This window comes from Sporothrix brasiliensis (assembly GCF_000820605.1).
Source record: "Sporothrix brasiliensis 5110 chromosome Unknown Cont22, whole genome shotgun sequence".
In the NCBI taxonomy this organism is placed as follows: Eukaryota; Fungi; Ascomycota; class Sordariomycetes; order Ophiostomatales; family Ophiostomataceae; genus Sporothrix; species Sporothrix brasiliensis.
In genome coordinates, this window is record NW_024467141.1 from 99,223 (window position 1) to 114,360 (window position 15,138).

At 53.8% G+C, this 15,138-nt stretch overlaps 6 protein-coding genes across 6 annotated transcripts; 3 read left to right on the forward strand and 3 right to left on the reverse strand.

The window, feature by feature from the left end:
* Window positions 1-440: 440 nt before the first annotated feature.
* Window positions 441-2,162, reverse strand: SPBR_08342 (uncharacterized protein; the record flags this gene model as incomplete). Its single annotated transcript, XM_040766580.1, has 1 exon — window positions 441-2,162. The coding sequence occupies one exon, from the start codon at window positions 2,160-2,162 to the stop codon at window positions 441-443; it is 1,722 nt and encodes a 573-aa protein (XP_040614305.1).
* Window positions 2,163-3,535: 1,373 nt separating this feature from the next.
* On the forward strand, window positions 3,536-4,126 carry SPBR_08715 (oligoribonuclease; the record flags this gene model as incomplete). Its single annotated transcript, XM_040766953.1, has 1 exon — window positions 3,536-4,126. The coding sequence occupies one exon, from the start codon at window positions 3,536-3,538 to the stop codon at window positions 4,124-4,126; it is 591 nt and encodes a 196-aa protein (XP_040614306.1).
* Window positions 4,127-4,370: 244 nt separating this feature from the next.
* On the reverse strand, window positions 4,371-6,967 carry SPBR_08156 (symplekin; the record flags this gene model as incomplete). Its single annotated transcript, XM_040766394.1, has 3 exons — window positions 4,371-4,555; window positions 4,623-6,505; window positions 6,576-6,967. The coding sequence occupies 3 exons, from the start codon at window positions 6,965-6,967 to the stop codon at window positions 4,371-4,373; spliced, it is 2,460 nt and encodes an 819-aa protein (XP_040614307.1).
* A 947-nt stretch (window positions 6,968-7,914) lies between these two features.
* SPBR_08749 (uncharacterized protein) lies at window positions 7,915-8,332 on the forward strand (the record flags this gene model as incomplete). The annotated part of the gene is made up of 3 exons (XM_040766987.1): window positions 7,915-7,922; window positions 7,984-8,111; window positions 8,184-8,332. The coding sequence occupies 3 exons, from the start codon at window positions 7,915-7,917 to the stop codon at window positions 8,330-8,332; spliced, it is 285 nt and encodes a 94-aa protein (XP_040614308.1).
* Window positions 8,333-9,129: 797 nt separating this feature from the next.
* SPBR_08164 (transcriptional regulatory protein) lies at window positions 9,130-11,687 on the reverse strand (the record flags this gene model as incomplete). Its single annotated transcript, XM_040766402.1, has 4 exons — window positions 9,130-9,333; window positions 9,358-9,423; window positions 9,775-10,261; window positions 10,336-11,687. The coding sequence occupies 4 exons, from the start codon at window positions 11,685-11,687 to the stop codon at window positions 9,130-9,132; spliced, it is 2,109 nt and encodes a 702-aa protein (XP_040614309.1).
* A 1,059-nt stretch (window positions 11,688-12,746) lies between these two features.
* Window positions 12,747-14,513, forward strand: SPBR_08326 (nucleolar protein 12; the record flags this gene model as incomplete). Its single annotated transcript, XM_040766564.1, has 2 exons — window positions 12,747-13,952; window positions 14,022-14,513. 2 exons carry the CDS (start codon window positions 12,747-12,749, stop codon window positions 14,511-14,513), a joined length of 1,698 nt encoding a protein of 565 aa, XP_040614310.1.
* Window positions 14,514-15,138: the final 625 nt, after the last annotated feature.

Consider the following 15,138-nt stretch of genomic DNA (forward strand, 5'->3'; position numbering starts at 1 on the left):
CTCACGACTTCCTCCACTTCTGCATTACCACATACAGATCCACAGTGAAGACAATATTTTTTTTCTTTTGCAATAGTCTGGAAAGAAACAGGTAGAAGTAGAAATGTGGCCGGCTCATCCAATTCAGCATACAATTTGCTGGCATTAATTGTATGGAATGGCCATCAAATCACACGGCGCAGCATATGCTCAACGAGGTCGTGGGTACAGAGCAAGTGCAAGTTGTCGACTCAATAGAAGCATACGGCAGACCAACTTGTCTCAAGGGCACGGTTGTATTCTTCGCCCTGGCATAGTACGAAACAAAGTGAAGCTCAGTTTTGTCATGATGATATGGCTTCCCACTGAGAGTCAAAATGTCTCCGGATAACCTTCACCTGCAACATCCTTATTGTCAAGGAGCAGCTCCTCCTTGTCCATACAGTATCCCCATACAAAATTCAAGCAAGATGGCTCTCGACCTCCTTCTCCCACCACGGCGCCCAGTCCACGACAGTCTTGCCGTTCCGTGCCGCTTCGGCGCAGAATACGAGAGCATGGCTGCGAATAATCTCCTCCATCGTGCACCCGATAATCTCGCGCTGCGCCTTCTCCGGAACACACCCGTGGTTCTTGACCTGGTCAACCGCCAGAATAAACTGCCGTGTCAAGCCGGCATCGCCACCGCCATGTCCCTTGCTTTCCATTGGTGGCCGGTGCACCGTTTTTAAACCTGTCTTGAAGTCCTCTACAGTGATCGTCTCTTGGTCGGCATAGATCTCGCCGTCCACACCGTAGAGGTTCGTATACCGATCGCATAGCTTTTTTGTTTGGGCCACCATGTGGAACGTGGCCGTCTTGGCGCCCCGGTGCTGCAACCGATCGGCGACGGGGTTGGCAGAGGTGACTGCCGCGTCGGAACCACCATCCTTCAGCAGCGGGTCTTCGTCCCACGTCACGGTCACCACCTGATCGTCGCACACGTCGTTGTCGCTCTCAAACACGCACCGGCCAAACCAGTTGCGCTTGGCCACCTCGCTGTCGGGTGTCTCTGGACCGTAGTCCTCGGAGAGTGTCTTGAGCAGTGCCTCCTGTGCAGCGGCGTGTCCACCCTGGGAGGCGAAGTCTTCAATGTCTGGCAGCACAATCGACACCGGCCAGCGCTTGTTGCCGGCACCCAGGCCGCGCAGCTGGTCGCCCACATAGATACGCTTGGCCGAATACTTGCAGTCAGGCTCGGCTGGGCACGAAAGGCAGTTGGTCGCACTGCCAGCTGCCACGGGCTTGCGGCTCTTGCGGAAGAGTTGTAAGCTGCCAGACGAAGACACGGTCGACGGCAAATGCGGGACCTGGGACCCCGACGTGTACGATGCGGGCGAGCACAGCAGCCACAGCAGCACGTCAATGTCGTGGCAGCTCTTTGTCAGCAAACTCGGCGCCGATGTTTTCTCGCGACGCCAGTTACCGCGCACATAGCTGTGTGTGAAGTGCCACCAGCCCACGGGCTCCGTGTGCACCACGCTGAGGACGTCGCCAATGACACGATCCTCGAGCAGCAGCTTGCGCAGCAATACGTTGTGGGGGCTGTAGCGCAGCACGTGGCCAATGGAGAAAACGTGCTTGCTGCCAAAGTTGCCCGAGCCGTCGGCCGCATTCGCCTTGAGCGCCCGGTGGATGGCCGCACAGTCTTCGATGGACGTGGCCAGCGGCTTCTCGCACATAATGTGCAAGCCGCCCAGTCCCACCATGGCCTCAATCACTGCCCGGTGCATCTCGTCCTGCACGCAGATGAAGACGGCGTCCACGGCTTCGGGCACATTCGCTTCACCCGCCGCCGCGCGCTGTCGGCGTTGTTTCTCGTAGGTGACAAAGTCCTGCCAGTCGGCAAACGACTCGCCCTCGGCGGGCTCCGAACGACCATTGGCACCCCAGATGTGCCGGAAGCCGAGGTCGTTGCGCTTGTAGGTATCGGGCTCAACCACACCGACAACGATGCCGTTGCTCGCGGTTTCTGTGGTCTCGGCATAGGTGCGACCACGGGAGCCCGCACCGATGATAAGGACGCGAGGAGGCGAGGCGGACATGGGCGGTTTCTCCTTGGTCGCCAAGGGATCTCCACCATCGTCCCACTCGCCGCGTCGTGTTTCCTGTTGGGCTGCCGCGGATGTAGCGGAAGGACCCATTGCAGTGGTTGGTGGAAGGTGGAAAAGACGTTTTTGGGGTCAACAGTAATTCCTTGGCAGGGAATCGTTCTTATGGTAGGGAGCAATTATGCCACCAATGTGTTGATGTGGAATCGAAAAGTGGTTGAAGCCGTCTGGCAAATGTTCGTTGTCTTGATTGTTGAGTTTTGTACGCTGCTTACCCCTCAAATGAAAAGGTGGCCTCGGAGTCAAATTGCAATCGGCCACTTCACATCTAGTCGTCGTTGGTAACAATTGTGCTGCCTGGTGGTGGCTTATAGCGCTATGTCTAACTTGACTTGGGGAGGGGTTGGTCTCTCACGATCGCTTTTCCTTTTCTCTTCCGTCCACTTTGGGGCTCTGCCGCGATCGTCAAAAGAGGCAGGCAGCGAGAATAGCTGACCAGGGAAGGTAGCAGGCTGCGCATCGCCCTGAATTAGACCCCGTGATAACCGTTGCAACTGCCCAAAACAACAAGTCGCACGGACGAATAGGCGGCATTGGATACCTCAGCAGACAGGGTCAAAAAGGGCGCCAGGGTGTTGGCTCGGGTTAGGTATTCTAGGTAACAGCCCGACACAACGGCATATCTATGATAGGCTCCCAACTCGCGGCTTACTTCCCCATTCAGCGACACATTTTCCCATTGGACAATCCCCACTTTCCCCAATTTGGTTTGGGCTGCCATGCCAAAGCTTAGTTAATTCGTAGTCTCTTGCTGCATGTGGCCCCAGAGGTCTTCCGACTTGGTTGTATCCTTCATCTTACATACAACTATCTAACCAGGCACTCTCTTGCGTTGACTTACCTTGTATTACGACCTACAACCACGAGCTTTGTTTAAGAAGTTTTTTCTTTTCTGTTCTTTATTTGGATTTTGGATTTTGGAGACGTTTGGTCCTGCTTATCAACGCGGCCTAGATATCAAGAATCTATACGACCTACAGAAAGCCTCTCTCAAATCAAGCAGAATCGGCGAGACTGAGTGTTCATAAATGAGCCGGCCATTGGCCCACAAACTAATTGACTCCCCGTCGTCTTCCCGAAAGTCCAGACTTGCCTAGCTACAGTCTCCTCTCGATAGGTCAATCGACAAGGAATCGCTACTAGAAACGCGGGACCAGAGTTCTATTCGTGAGACGGTCTCAGATACATATGATTATATCTTGGGAAAAGAGAGCCAGGATAAAGCCTTAGGCCGATCGCAAGCCTATAGAAGTCATGGCGAACCTCCCAAGTCTTCCCCTCGTCTGGATTGACTGTGAGGTAACGTTTCCCGTTCCATATTTGCCTCCAGTCCATTGGCCATTAGCTGCGTCAGGTTTTCACGTTTTGTCCTTGTGATTTTTCATGCATATTAATCCCTTCTACAGATGACCGGCCTGGATCCTGACAATGATGTCATCCTAGAAATCTACTGCTTCATTACAGACGGAAAGCTCAACCTTGTCAAGATGGGCGATGCCGTCGACGGCGACAAGCTAGATAAGAATGAAGCCGCGAGAGAGGATCCCGGCTGGGGTGCTGTCATCCACGTCGACAAGGCTCGCCTCGACCAGATGGACGCATGGTGCACTGACCACCACGGCCGTAGTGGCCTCACAGGCGCCGTTCTGGCATCTACGATGACACATGAAGAAGCCGCAGATGGCTTGTTGGAGTACATCCGCCAGTTTATTCCCAAGCCACGCTTAGGCCTGCTCGCCGGCAGCAGCGTACATGCCGACAAAGCATTCCTGCGGAAAGCGCCATACGACCGTGTAATGGATCACCTTCATTACCGGATCCTGGACGTGAGCACGATCAAGGAGGCAGTTAAACGGTGGGCGCCACCAGAACCCGAGGGCCAGACAACAAGAAAAGAACGCCACAAAGAGAGCAAGCATCGGGCGCGGGACGATATCCTCGACAGCATCGCTGAGGCGCGGCGTTACAAGCATATGCTCTTCCAAGATGGCGACTAGTGGGTGTCGAAATCACAAAACCATAACTACGCAACCACAGGAGGGCCGAAACGGGGCTGATAATGGCGGCGAAATGGTGGCCAGTATGAAGACAATAGAATATTATTTTCCCGTTTCTTTTGCAAATGATAAATTTTACCTCGTGTAAAAACACGTATATAAAAACATCCATATCCCGTCCGAAAAAAGAAAGACATTAAACATTCGGTAGTATGTTCGGGAGTATCACAGTATCAATCCCTGGTCAAGACGCCGCTTCTACAGCCGGGGCTGGTGCCGCAGTTGGTGTTCCATCACTCGTGTTAGCAGGAGGCCCTTCTGGCGGCGCCTCCGCAGACACAGCAGCAACAGCCGGTGCGCTATGGTCTCGGACAAATCCAGGACGCCACTTGTCGAGAAATTTGGTAGCCATAGGCCGTGCATCCTCGACTAAATAGGTCAGCGCAGTCAACAACAACAAATTGGTGAATCAGCTTCGTAGCAGGAGAAAACTTACACTCAATCCAGATCTCCTGCAGAGTGTCCAGGGTCAGATCCCGTGCCGGCGGCCGCATCATAACCTGGTACAGCAGGCTAGTCAGCGCCACGGGCACCATGGACGGGTCGCGGCACAGGCTCTTGATGCGCTGCAAAAGGGCCTCATTGAGGGCTGGCACCTCGCTCAAGAACCGTGTCAACACCTTGTTGTCTTGCGAGTGGAGGTAGGGCAGGAACCCATCGAGCACCTTGACGACCCATGTACTGTAGTGACCGTCGTCTTGACCATTGCGATCTTGGTCATTCTCACTTGCCTCGCCTTCACGGTACTGCGACTGAAGACGATCGTTGTACCACTCCTCACACAGCCACGCGACAGCCACATCAATGCGTTTCCGGAAGTCCTCAAGAACATACCGGAACAGCAACTCCCGGACCTTGTCACTGAGAACGGGACCTGGCCCTGGCTTCGACAAGGCCGGACTAGCGCCATTTGTGCCTTCTTTCTTGACAAGCTTCTTGCTCTTGTCTTCCGGCCCTTGATCCTCCGCCTCCTCGGTTGCGGGGTTCTCCTCGTCGTTCGTGCTATCCTCAAGTCCGCTCACAGACCGCGTTGCGAGACGCGTCAGAATCGTAATCCATGCCTCCTTGTCGTAGGAGGTCGCCGCGACCCGGTTCAAGCCTGCCTTGCCCGACTTCCGCGCTCCAACGGCTGTGGATGGCGCAGCAGCTGTTTCTTCAGATGCCTGCATCATATCAAACACCCGCGCAACGGTCGTTTGCCCCACTTTCACGGTCTGGTCCGACGACAGTGTTGGCGCAGCAGGAAGCTTAAAAGCACCCAGCGCAAGTGATGCCGCATCCACCCGCGCAACGTCCCTGTCTGTGATCTCGTTATCCAGCTTGTTGAGAATCTGCTCGGCGTCCTCGGCGGCCGTAAAGTCTGGCTCGTAGTCGTCATCGTCATCTTCCACGTCCAATGGTGCAGTATCCGGATTCATCGCTAGCCCTGTTGCAGATGTCTCGAGCAAGGTAAGTCTGTCCCGGATTCCGGTAATGGCAAGACTCAGCAGTTGCGGGTCAACCCGTGCCAGTGTTGACACACTTATCTTAGCGGCCAGCTCAAGCGGAACATTTGACGCATTGAACGACCGCAATTGCGGGTTGCTCGTGAGGGCAAAAATGTCGGCCAGGCTCAGTGGCCCTGGTGCTAGCGCAGGAATCTCTTGCGGCAGCGAGGCCGCAGCACCACTGGCCACTCTCTGTCGCTTGGCATCGCCTGCTGCCTGCTGATCGGCCAGTGCCCGCTTCCGCCCTGCGTCATCAAGAAGCTCGGCTCTTGACCGCATCAGGCGTTCCACATATTGTTGTATCCGCGGGTTAAAGGCATTGGTCGGATCCCGCTTCATGAGATGGATCAAGAGCATGCGTGTCGTCTTCTCCATCGACTTGACCATGACACGTATCCGCGGAGTCATGGACGAGCTGGCGAGCTTGAGAGGGTTGAAGTTGAGGATGGCGTTGATTGCGCGGTTGGCCGTTGTCGGCCGTGTGCGAACCAGGATCGATAGTGTATTCAGAGTGGCATCGACAATAAGGGCATCGCTGCTGTTGTCTTGCAAGACGCCGAGCATACGGTCGAGAAGACCAGTCGCTTCGGCTTCCAGATGCCGTGGGTCAAGAAGGGGGTGGTTCGCAGGAACGAGGAAGAGGGATATTTCGAGTCCGTCGCGCTGCCGTTGATCCAGGTTAGCGCCATGTGTCTGCGCAAGGACGACGCGCTGCGCAAACTTGATGCAGCATATCTGGATCGAAGGTGAAGGCGACTCCCATAACCGGAGAATGTGCGACTTGATGGCGCTGATGCGCTCCCAAGTGTCTGTGTCGTACGAGTTGTTGATACTGTTGTCTCGTTAGTATGAGCCAGCGCCAAAATTCCGGAGCAGCGGCTACAAGGAACAGGGAAACTTACACCCAGCGCATCACAAGTGGATATATGCTAGAAGCGGCTTGGATGATGCTGCGCAGCACAAGCGGGCCCTCGTTGGGATTCTCCAACATGCCCTTAATGCTCCCGAGGACCAAGAGACTCAAGCTTTCTTTCTCACGGGACGGCATAGCCGGCGCAGCAAAGGCCTCAGCAAGGAAGTCGGCACCCCATCGGCGCAGTTGCGGCAGGGACGACGGGTTGATGATGGGCAAGATGCCCTGGACGATCATCGGGTAATGGCTGACATTGGCAAGGGCCAGCTTCCGAGCATCGTCTAGCTGGCGGATCTGTTCTTGGATATAGTCACTGCCTGTCGAGGTAGAAGCGCCGGTTGGAGCCCCATTCGAAGGCGCAGTATCTGTTGACGTCGCCATGACAATCGTCTTTTCTTGTTCCTGGCCGACCAGGTGGCGTCTTTCTTGAATACGACGATGAGGTCGAGATCTCGGAGGGAGGCTGGAAGTGGACGCGTTGGAGTGTAGTCGGGGAGAAAACAGGAAAAATCCGGTGCATCGACGTGTGGGAAGGCCGACCACTATCCCGGACTTCTGTCAAACTGCACAGAGGTAGGATATCGAGGCCTTGGGGTTTGTCGATGTCTAGGAGCTATGTGCGTAGCGATTGAGATCCGCAGCAGGGTTATCCGTCGCTCGTTGCTATACAAACTCGAGGGAGCCCACACAGCTATGAGGCGGAGGTGTATACTCGATAATGTGTGCGAAGGGAATGAAGTCGTTGAATGGAAGGAGACGTTGGCGACGTCACGACATTTCTTGGTTGATTGCTATTCCTGTTCGACGGCAGAGTTGGGATGGGGAAGAGGCAAGTTGGAAGAACGGGCAAAGCTGTTGTACACCAAATGAGGTTGTCTCTGAGGTATTCATGCGTCGCATGCTACCGTTGTGTTACGTGAATTAACAACAAAAGGAAGTTAAAAAGGCTTCGTACACGAGTTTCAGGCCGCAGGTCGCAAACTGGAGCACCACACGAAAATGCAGGTCGAGTTTGTGCTGGCGCATCTGGGCGCGGTTCATAGCGCTAAAGCGCACTGACAGGGTAAGGGCGACAGCAAGGAACAGCCAAAAGTTTGCTGAACGTGGACTAGCGCAGTCTAGTCGGTTTATTGTACCTCGATTGTTTAATGCTACCTATGTTCAGCTGCATGCTACCTCATGCTACATACTACAGCTGGCCACGAAATATTAGTCATCCTTTGCACACTTCCTATTCGGAACTTTTCGTCAGGCGATCATTACGGCACCATCAAAGACGTCAGACGGCTTTGGCTTTACAATACAACCTCACAAGACAACGATTCGCAATGTCTGGGTACGTTTCTTTTCGAGATCCCCCATTTTATTGACCACTACTGACGTACACCTCTTTGTAGCGTTGAGCACTCCTCCTACTACGACCGGCGCATGCGCCAGTCGCCGGCCCTCATTCGCGCCCGTCGGCCATACCTTTTCAAGAACACAGTGCTGGGTCTCGGTATCTCCTCCTTTGCCCTGGGTGTCTGTAAGTAAACGGCCTGGGTCAATACTTGAGGAGTGGAATTAGTACCAGTTGCTAACCGTTGTGGTCGCCCAGATGCCTACACGATCCACGTTATCGGCCAGGACGACTTTGACGATGTTCAGGTTCCGAGCGAGCCAGCGCAATCCATTCAGCAGCGGACCCAGCAAGCACAGCAGACTGCACAAATACAAACACAAGCACAGGCGTTGGCGAAAAAGTGATACGGACGGCGCCAGGACGACAATTGCATACCCTGGCCACTCGACGCGTGCTGCGGTATACACCTCGGCTATACAATGATAGATGAAAAGCTGTGGCTATACGCGTCTAGATTGGATAGTAACCAGGCAATGAACATTTAACGATTTGAAAACTACAGTCTACGACGCTGTATCATCTTATGAAGGGGAGAACCTGGTGCAATGGCCCGGCCCAGACAAGGCGTATGCGTATCATGACATATAAATCCCTTCGTCTGTTAAGCAATCTTAAAAGCTTCGACAAGTGAATAAGGTTATCAGTCATTGCTTGATCATGTTAGAAAGCACGGTGGCGTGGTATTCATTTAAACGCTGCGTCTCGTGTGAGAAGTTAAAAACAGAAAAGAAATGACAATGACAATCCCTGAAATATCAATCAACTCCTAAGCAGGCAAAACAGTAGTCAAAAGACGCACACCAGCAAAAGCAAAACATAGTTACAGAACAAAGAAGCCACCCAGATCCGCCCAGTCAAGTATAATGAAACAGCAGTCAGGCCACGGCCGTGTCGCCGATTCCCACAAAGCCAACAGCAAAAACACGAGAATATGTGCAGCGCAAAGGACAAGACAAGCCAGTGAAGATGTAGGAAATCCAACGAGAAAAATAAACTATGCACCGTACACTACATGACAGAAAGGAAAGACAGTGCACAATCCCAGACGAACCGTACACTCACCCTCACCGATTTCAAGACCTGGGGGATCTCAAAAGACGTATTCCGAGCGGATTTCCGACGGGTGCTCAGAGTAGCTTATCTAGTACGACACTGTTGCAGCTGCCTCTCTCTTAGACGGCATCTGTCCCAGCGGCTGTCCGGCCTGGGTTGTGTCGCCGTGTGCAACGCCGCCATTCATGCGTGCCTGGTGCTGGTATGGCATGTTCTGGTGACTCGGCACATGGTTACCGGTTCCCACCTGCTGTGGCAGTGGCTTTCGCAGTGCTGGTGCCGACGGCGCTTGCTGCCCAGGGAAGGGACTGCTTACGGCTGACGCCGACGCCGACGCCGCCGGCACTGCCGCTGGTTGATAGGATTTGGCCACTGGGGACCCCTGTAGCTGTCGTTGAACATGGTGTGAAGGATGGTGTGGGTTCGCCCACGGCGTGTCCGCCAAGAATTGCTGACCTGCTGCCCCAAGGCTGTGGAACGACACTGGGCCGGTGCTACCACCGTTGGCACTGGAACTGGTACCATTGACAATAGAGCTGGCTGCGGCGCTGCCAGCTAGTTCTGGGAATGGAAAATGGCTTTGCCCCACGTGTGAGTGTTGGGGTTGCGCGGGAATGTGCGTCGTTGGCACTGTTTGCCGGCTCCTCTGTGAGAAGGAAAATATGAAATTAGTACATAAGTCTAATTTTTGCGGTAGGATCGACTAATGTGATAGGAGAGAGGCAACACCTACAGCGATAGCTTCGAGGTCGTCGTCAACTTGCGTTGTTGAGGCGCCCTTGATCTGTGGCGCAGCAGGGAAGCCCTCATACTTAGCAATGCCGGACAGAATGGACACTTCTTTGTTGTATGTGATCGCATCCTTGACCCGTTGCGTGTTTGCCGTCGGGAACTGCAGGCCGTAGTCGGGGATCGTGTTCGCGTGCCGCCTCCGCTGTTGCTGGATCTGGTACCATTGCCGGCCGAGCTCCTCAAGGACGAGTTCGCGTGACTCGCGTATACTCTGGAAGTATTGGCCGTGGATATGGCTGCGTCGAGCCACGGCCCAGCGCTTGAGTGTTTGCAGGTTGAAGTCGTACTCCACGTCGATTACGCGGAGCTTCTCGTCGCGTCGTTCATTTACGCACTGCATCATGGCTAGGTATTCAGGGTGTGTCGGGTTGTCGCCAATTAGCATCTCTTCCTCTTGGTTGAGTTGGTCTAACCGTTCCTGATAGAGTCTGTTGTCATCGTTAGCAGTCGGATGGCAAAAGTAAGTAGGCAAGGAAATGGCATATGAGATGGGAGTACGGACTTGTCTCGGAAAGACGCAAATTGCTTCTCAATTGCGTGCAGGTTTTCGAGGGCTGCCTTCTTCTTCTCCACTGTAGTAATCGAATGGTCAGCATGGTCTGCCCTCATTTGCTCCAGCGATGTCGTTTCTCCGATCAGGTAAACCGTACACTCTTCTTCGTTCCGGTGTGCTGCCTCGGCCTCCTCGTCAATGTCGCCGTCGATCGGTTCGTCATCCCCATGGCCCGCAGCGTCCTCTTCTGCCGTGGCCAGGTCACCATCTTCTAACGCTTCATCGTTCTGGTCTTCATTCGCATCATCGTCGCCCTCGTCCGAGTTGGTGCGCTTCTTGGCGCTGCCACGCTTTGACCTTCTAGCCTGGAACGTGTCGCTACTTGTACCTTCTGCCGAATTGTCTACTTCGGCCTTTTCGTCGGCTCCTGTCTTGGCGACGTCATCGTCGGTCGCACCATTCGGCCTTCTAGCAGACGCAATTTCGCCGTCAATGTCCTCGGCAATCGGGTTTGTCGCGTCACGACCAGTGCCACCGCTGCCAGAACCAATGCGCTTTCGCAGCGGTTGATCAGATTCGGATGGGTCCGTAGTGGGCGAGCGCTTGCGTTTGCGCGTATCGGAATTGGAGCGCTGGCTGCGGAGAAGCACGGGCGTCGGCGCAGGTGTGTCCTCTTTGTCGCCATTTGCATCCTCCTTTGTTTTCGCCCCGGTGGAAGGCGATTGCCCGAGTTTTTTGGACTGCTCTCTGGCAGCCAGCGACCGTCGCCGACTGCTCCGCGTGGTCTCACGATCGTCCGCAGCAGCCTCTTCTTCGCCGTCGGCCTCATTGTTCTCCTCGTCCTCCGCGTCAGAGAGCGCATCATCGTCCTCGTCGTCCTCGCCCGCATCAGAGTCGGCGTGGAGTTGCTGCTTCAGCTTGCTCGGGCTAGCTTGGAAGGTGCGATCCCGCGTCTGAGTAAGGCGCTGTGTTGGGCTTGTGACCGACTCTGGACTGCTCTCAGCGTCAACCCTATCCTTGATGTTCTTCACCTTGGTGGGCGTGTCGTAAAGACGCTCAGTCTCAGCCTCCGAGTCGTTGATATCCGGCTCAACTTCAGACAGGGCAGACTCGTCTTCGTTGTCCGATCCCGAGTGTGATCGTGCCGCTCTGGAGCCGTTGTCGTCGTCGTCGTCTAGGTTGACGTTGCTTAATGAAGACGAGTTGTGCACCGGCCCGTCAAGATCCATCTCATCCGGTTCTCCATCCTTGTCTTCGACCTCGGTGAGGGGACTTGACGCATTGCTGGGGCTGTGGTCGGGTTGTGCCAGAAGGGGTGGGCTCGAGGTGGCCATGTCAGATGCTTCGTCGTCGGCAGCCATCGTCGACAGCGACAACGGCAGTCAGTTTGGTCGTAGGAATGGCCCTGGGCACCAATCGGGGCGGTATAGGGAGAATGTCTGGTTCGCAGAAGGAAGGGAGAGGTCGTCGTGGGTGACGGTCGAGAAGCGCTGTTTGAGAATCAGAGGTAGAAAGAGAGGGTGGGAAACAGCTAGAAACCCGCCGGTCGGGTCTGCCCCAGGACAGCGGCAAAATGGGCTGCTTCCGAGCGTCAAACGCGAAGACAAGTCGCAAATCTTGATTCGCAAGCAGTTGCCGATCAAGAAAATGGGCGCTCAGTTTGTGGGTGCGTGATAACGGAGACAGACGACTCAGAGCGGATCGCGAGCGGAGAGCGTTTTTGTGGGAGAAGCAGAAACCGGTGGGAGAAATGCCACTTGCGCGAAGCGGACCTTGTGCTACTCGCTCTTTCCCCCCAGCTCTCACAGCCCATTTTTCCAGTGTCTCTCGCGCTTCCTTAGTGGGTGGACAGTGCGCTAACCAGATGACCAGATCCTTGTTTGGGCGGTGTCAGTTGGCAGAAAATCAACTGTTGCTACCAAAAGCTGGACCATGTGGCTGGTCGACATATACATACTTTCAGGGACCTACTTTAGCGCTTGTATGATATGCGGGTTTTTGTATACCTCTGTCTATATAGGTACTGTACAAGGCCTGTCCTGGGTTTAGCTCCTTTTCTACAGTTGTGGTCTCGGCAGCTCTGACGCCAACCGAATCACGTTCTGATAAGATAGTTATCGTTATCACTTTCCTAAATTGCAACAGTATTTTTTCTGCCCATTTTTTTTTTGAAGTGCAAAACGTCACTCTGGACCGTGAGCTCATTTCTCGGCAAAGACGTACACAATGGGGAACCCGTGAGTTTTCTTCAATCTCTCATCTTTTTCAAGTGTTCAAAAACTAATACAAACGAAAACAACAGAAAATCTGTGTTTTCTGCTCCGAAGAAGGCTGTGGATCCCACCCTCGATGCCCTCTTCGCATCCAGTGTACGTTACGAGATCCAACGTATGAGTCCATACGCAGCTCGAACTAACATAATGCTTCAGGTTGGACCGGTTGAGGTAATTGCGAAACCAAAATACGAACCTCCGGTATCGTCGAAGCCAAGAGCAGCGCCGAAAACCGACACCGTCCAGCCCCTAACCAAAGAGGAAAAGGAAGCTACCATTGAAGATAGCGAAGAGAACGATGACGAAGATAGAGACGACGAAGATGATGGCTCCGATGATGATGAGGCGGAGAATGACGAATCCGCCGAATCTAGTACACAAGAAGAGGCTCCGTTCGCCGTGGCCACCGATTCGAAGAATGATACAAGCAAGAGGAAGAGGAAGACCCGGGACGAAAACGACGATCTAGAGAGCCGCTACTTCGACAAGCTTGAGAAGGAGATTGGAGGCCCTGTGGAGAAAAAGGCCAGGCATGATGCTTCTGAGGCCGTGGACTCCGACGAGGTGATGGCTGACAGTCTGACCGGCGGCGAGGAAATCGACGACGCTGACCAGCCTATCATCCACGAATCTCTTTTGAACGCCGCTAGTGGTGGCGCAGAAGATGGTTCTACAAATGGCCAAATAGACGAGCAAAACAAGGCCAAGGCGGATCGCACAGTTTTCCTTTCCAATGTCAGCATCAGCGCCGTCACCAATAAAACGGCCAAGAAGACTCTTATATCACACCTTGAGTCTATCCTGGACGACAAGGCAGCCAAAGACAAAGAGTCAAAGGAGACTAGGGATGGTGAGGACGACAAGGAGAAGAAGCCCACGGTGGAGAGCTTGCGGTTCCGGTCCGTTCCCTTCTCGTCAGCAGCGCTGCCGAAGCGGGCGTCCTTCATCACCAAGTCTGTCATGGGCGCCACCGCGCAATCTTGCAATGCATATGTCGTATACTCGACTGCCACCGCCGCACGTACTGCTGTGCGCAAGCTCAACGGCACTGTTGTGCTCGACCGCCACTTGCGTGTCGATAGCGTGGCCCATCCTGCGCCGGTCGACCACAAGCGATGCGTGTTTGTTGGAAACCTGGGCTTTGTTGACGACGAGACGGTCTTGAGCGCCAACCCCGACACTGATGGCGACGGCGGCGAAATGACACGCAAGAAGCGCAACAAGACACCTATGGATATCGACGAGGGTCTGTGGCGTACATTTGGCAAGCACGCCGGTAAGGTCGAGAGCGTGCGCGTAGTCCGCGATCAGGTTACGCGCGTAGGCAAGGGTTTTGCCTACGTCCAGTTCTACGTACGTCTCATTTCCCAAACTCATTTTGCACTTTCATATCTTTTGTCACGTTACTAATAAGCTATAAAGGATGCAACGAGTGTTGAGGCTGCACTTCTCCTGAACGATAAAAAGTACCCGCCCTTGTTGCCGCGCACATTGCGTGTCAGCCGCTGCAAGGCACCATACAAGACCGCGCGCGCCATTGAGCGTGCCCAGCGCAAGGTCAACGGCAAGCCCGAGGCAGTCGGCACGCGGGACGGCCGTGGGCGTAACAGCACCACAGGCTACACACCCAAGCTAACGGCGGAACAGCAAACGTCAGCTGGGCGTGCGGCGAAGCTGCTGGGAAAGTCTGCGGCCACGGCACCTCTCGGCGCCGCTGGCCCTGATGGCAAACCGATGGTATTTGAGGGCATGCGCGCCCGCGTTGGTGGCGTCAACCTTTTTAAAAAGAGCAAAGGTGGCAAGAAAGGCAGTGGCTCTCGCAATGGCCCTCCAGGCAGTGATGTCTCGCGGAAGCAGGTGCGACAGGCAGGCCGTGCTGCTAACTGGAGGGCAAAGAAGGGCGGCAACGCATAAATATCGTGTTGCTGAGAGGTTAGAAAAGTATGTTCTGCTATTTATAGCAGATTTTTGGGCGCCTCTGGTATTCTGTTGGCATTTTGTTTGCATTAACAGTTGTGTAATCCTATAGAAAGCATGTGACACTTTATTCTTTCTCGTTTCTCTCTTTTCTGGCACAATGATTTTCTTACAATGTAGAAAGTGACCAATTCATTACTTCAACCCACAAAGACACAACGAGACGCAAATATAGGAGTGTTCACCTCTCCGACTTTTAACCAAAAAGCATCCCACGCAGCACTAGGCAAAAAGTAAGAAGAATAGGAAAGATAAAATTAAATGAAAAGAAAATAGGGGCGGATAAATCCTCGGATATCATATTTTGTGGTGTCACTCTTGAATCGACAAGTCACGCTCATTTGGTCGTCATATGTACCCTAGAAATACGAAAATAAAAAAAAATGTGGGAAATAGGAAGTAGAGGAGCTAAGAGAGGAAAAGGTGGCGAGTCATAAAACACAAAACAGGGTTGTTTGTTCGTTGGAGGATAAGCAAGAAAAGCAACAACGGTCAATAAGAACAACAAAACGAAAGGGGGGATAATCGGCTCGCTTAACTTGGGCCTTTATTTGAGTTGAGA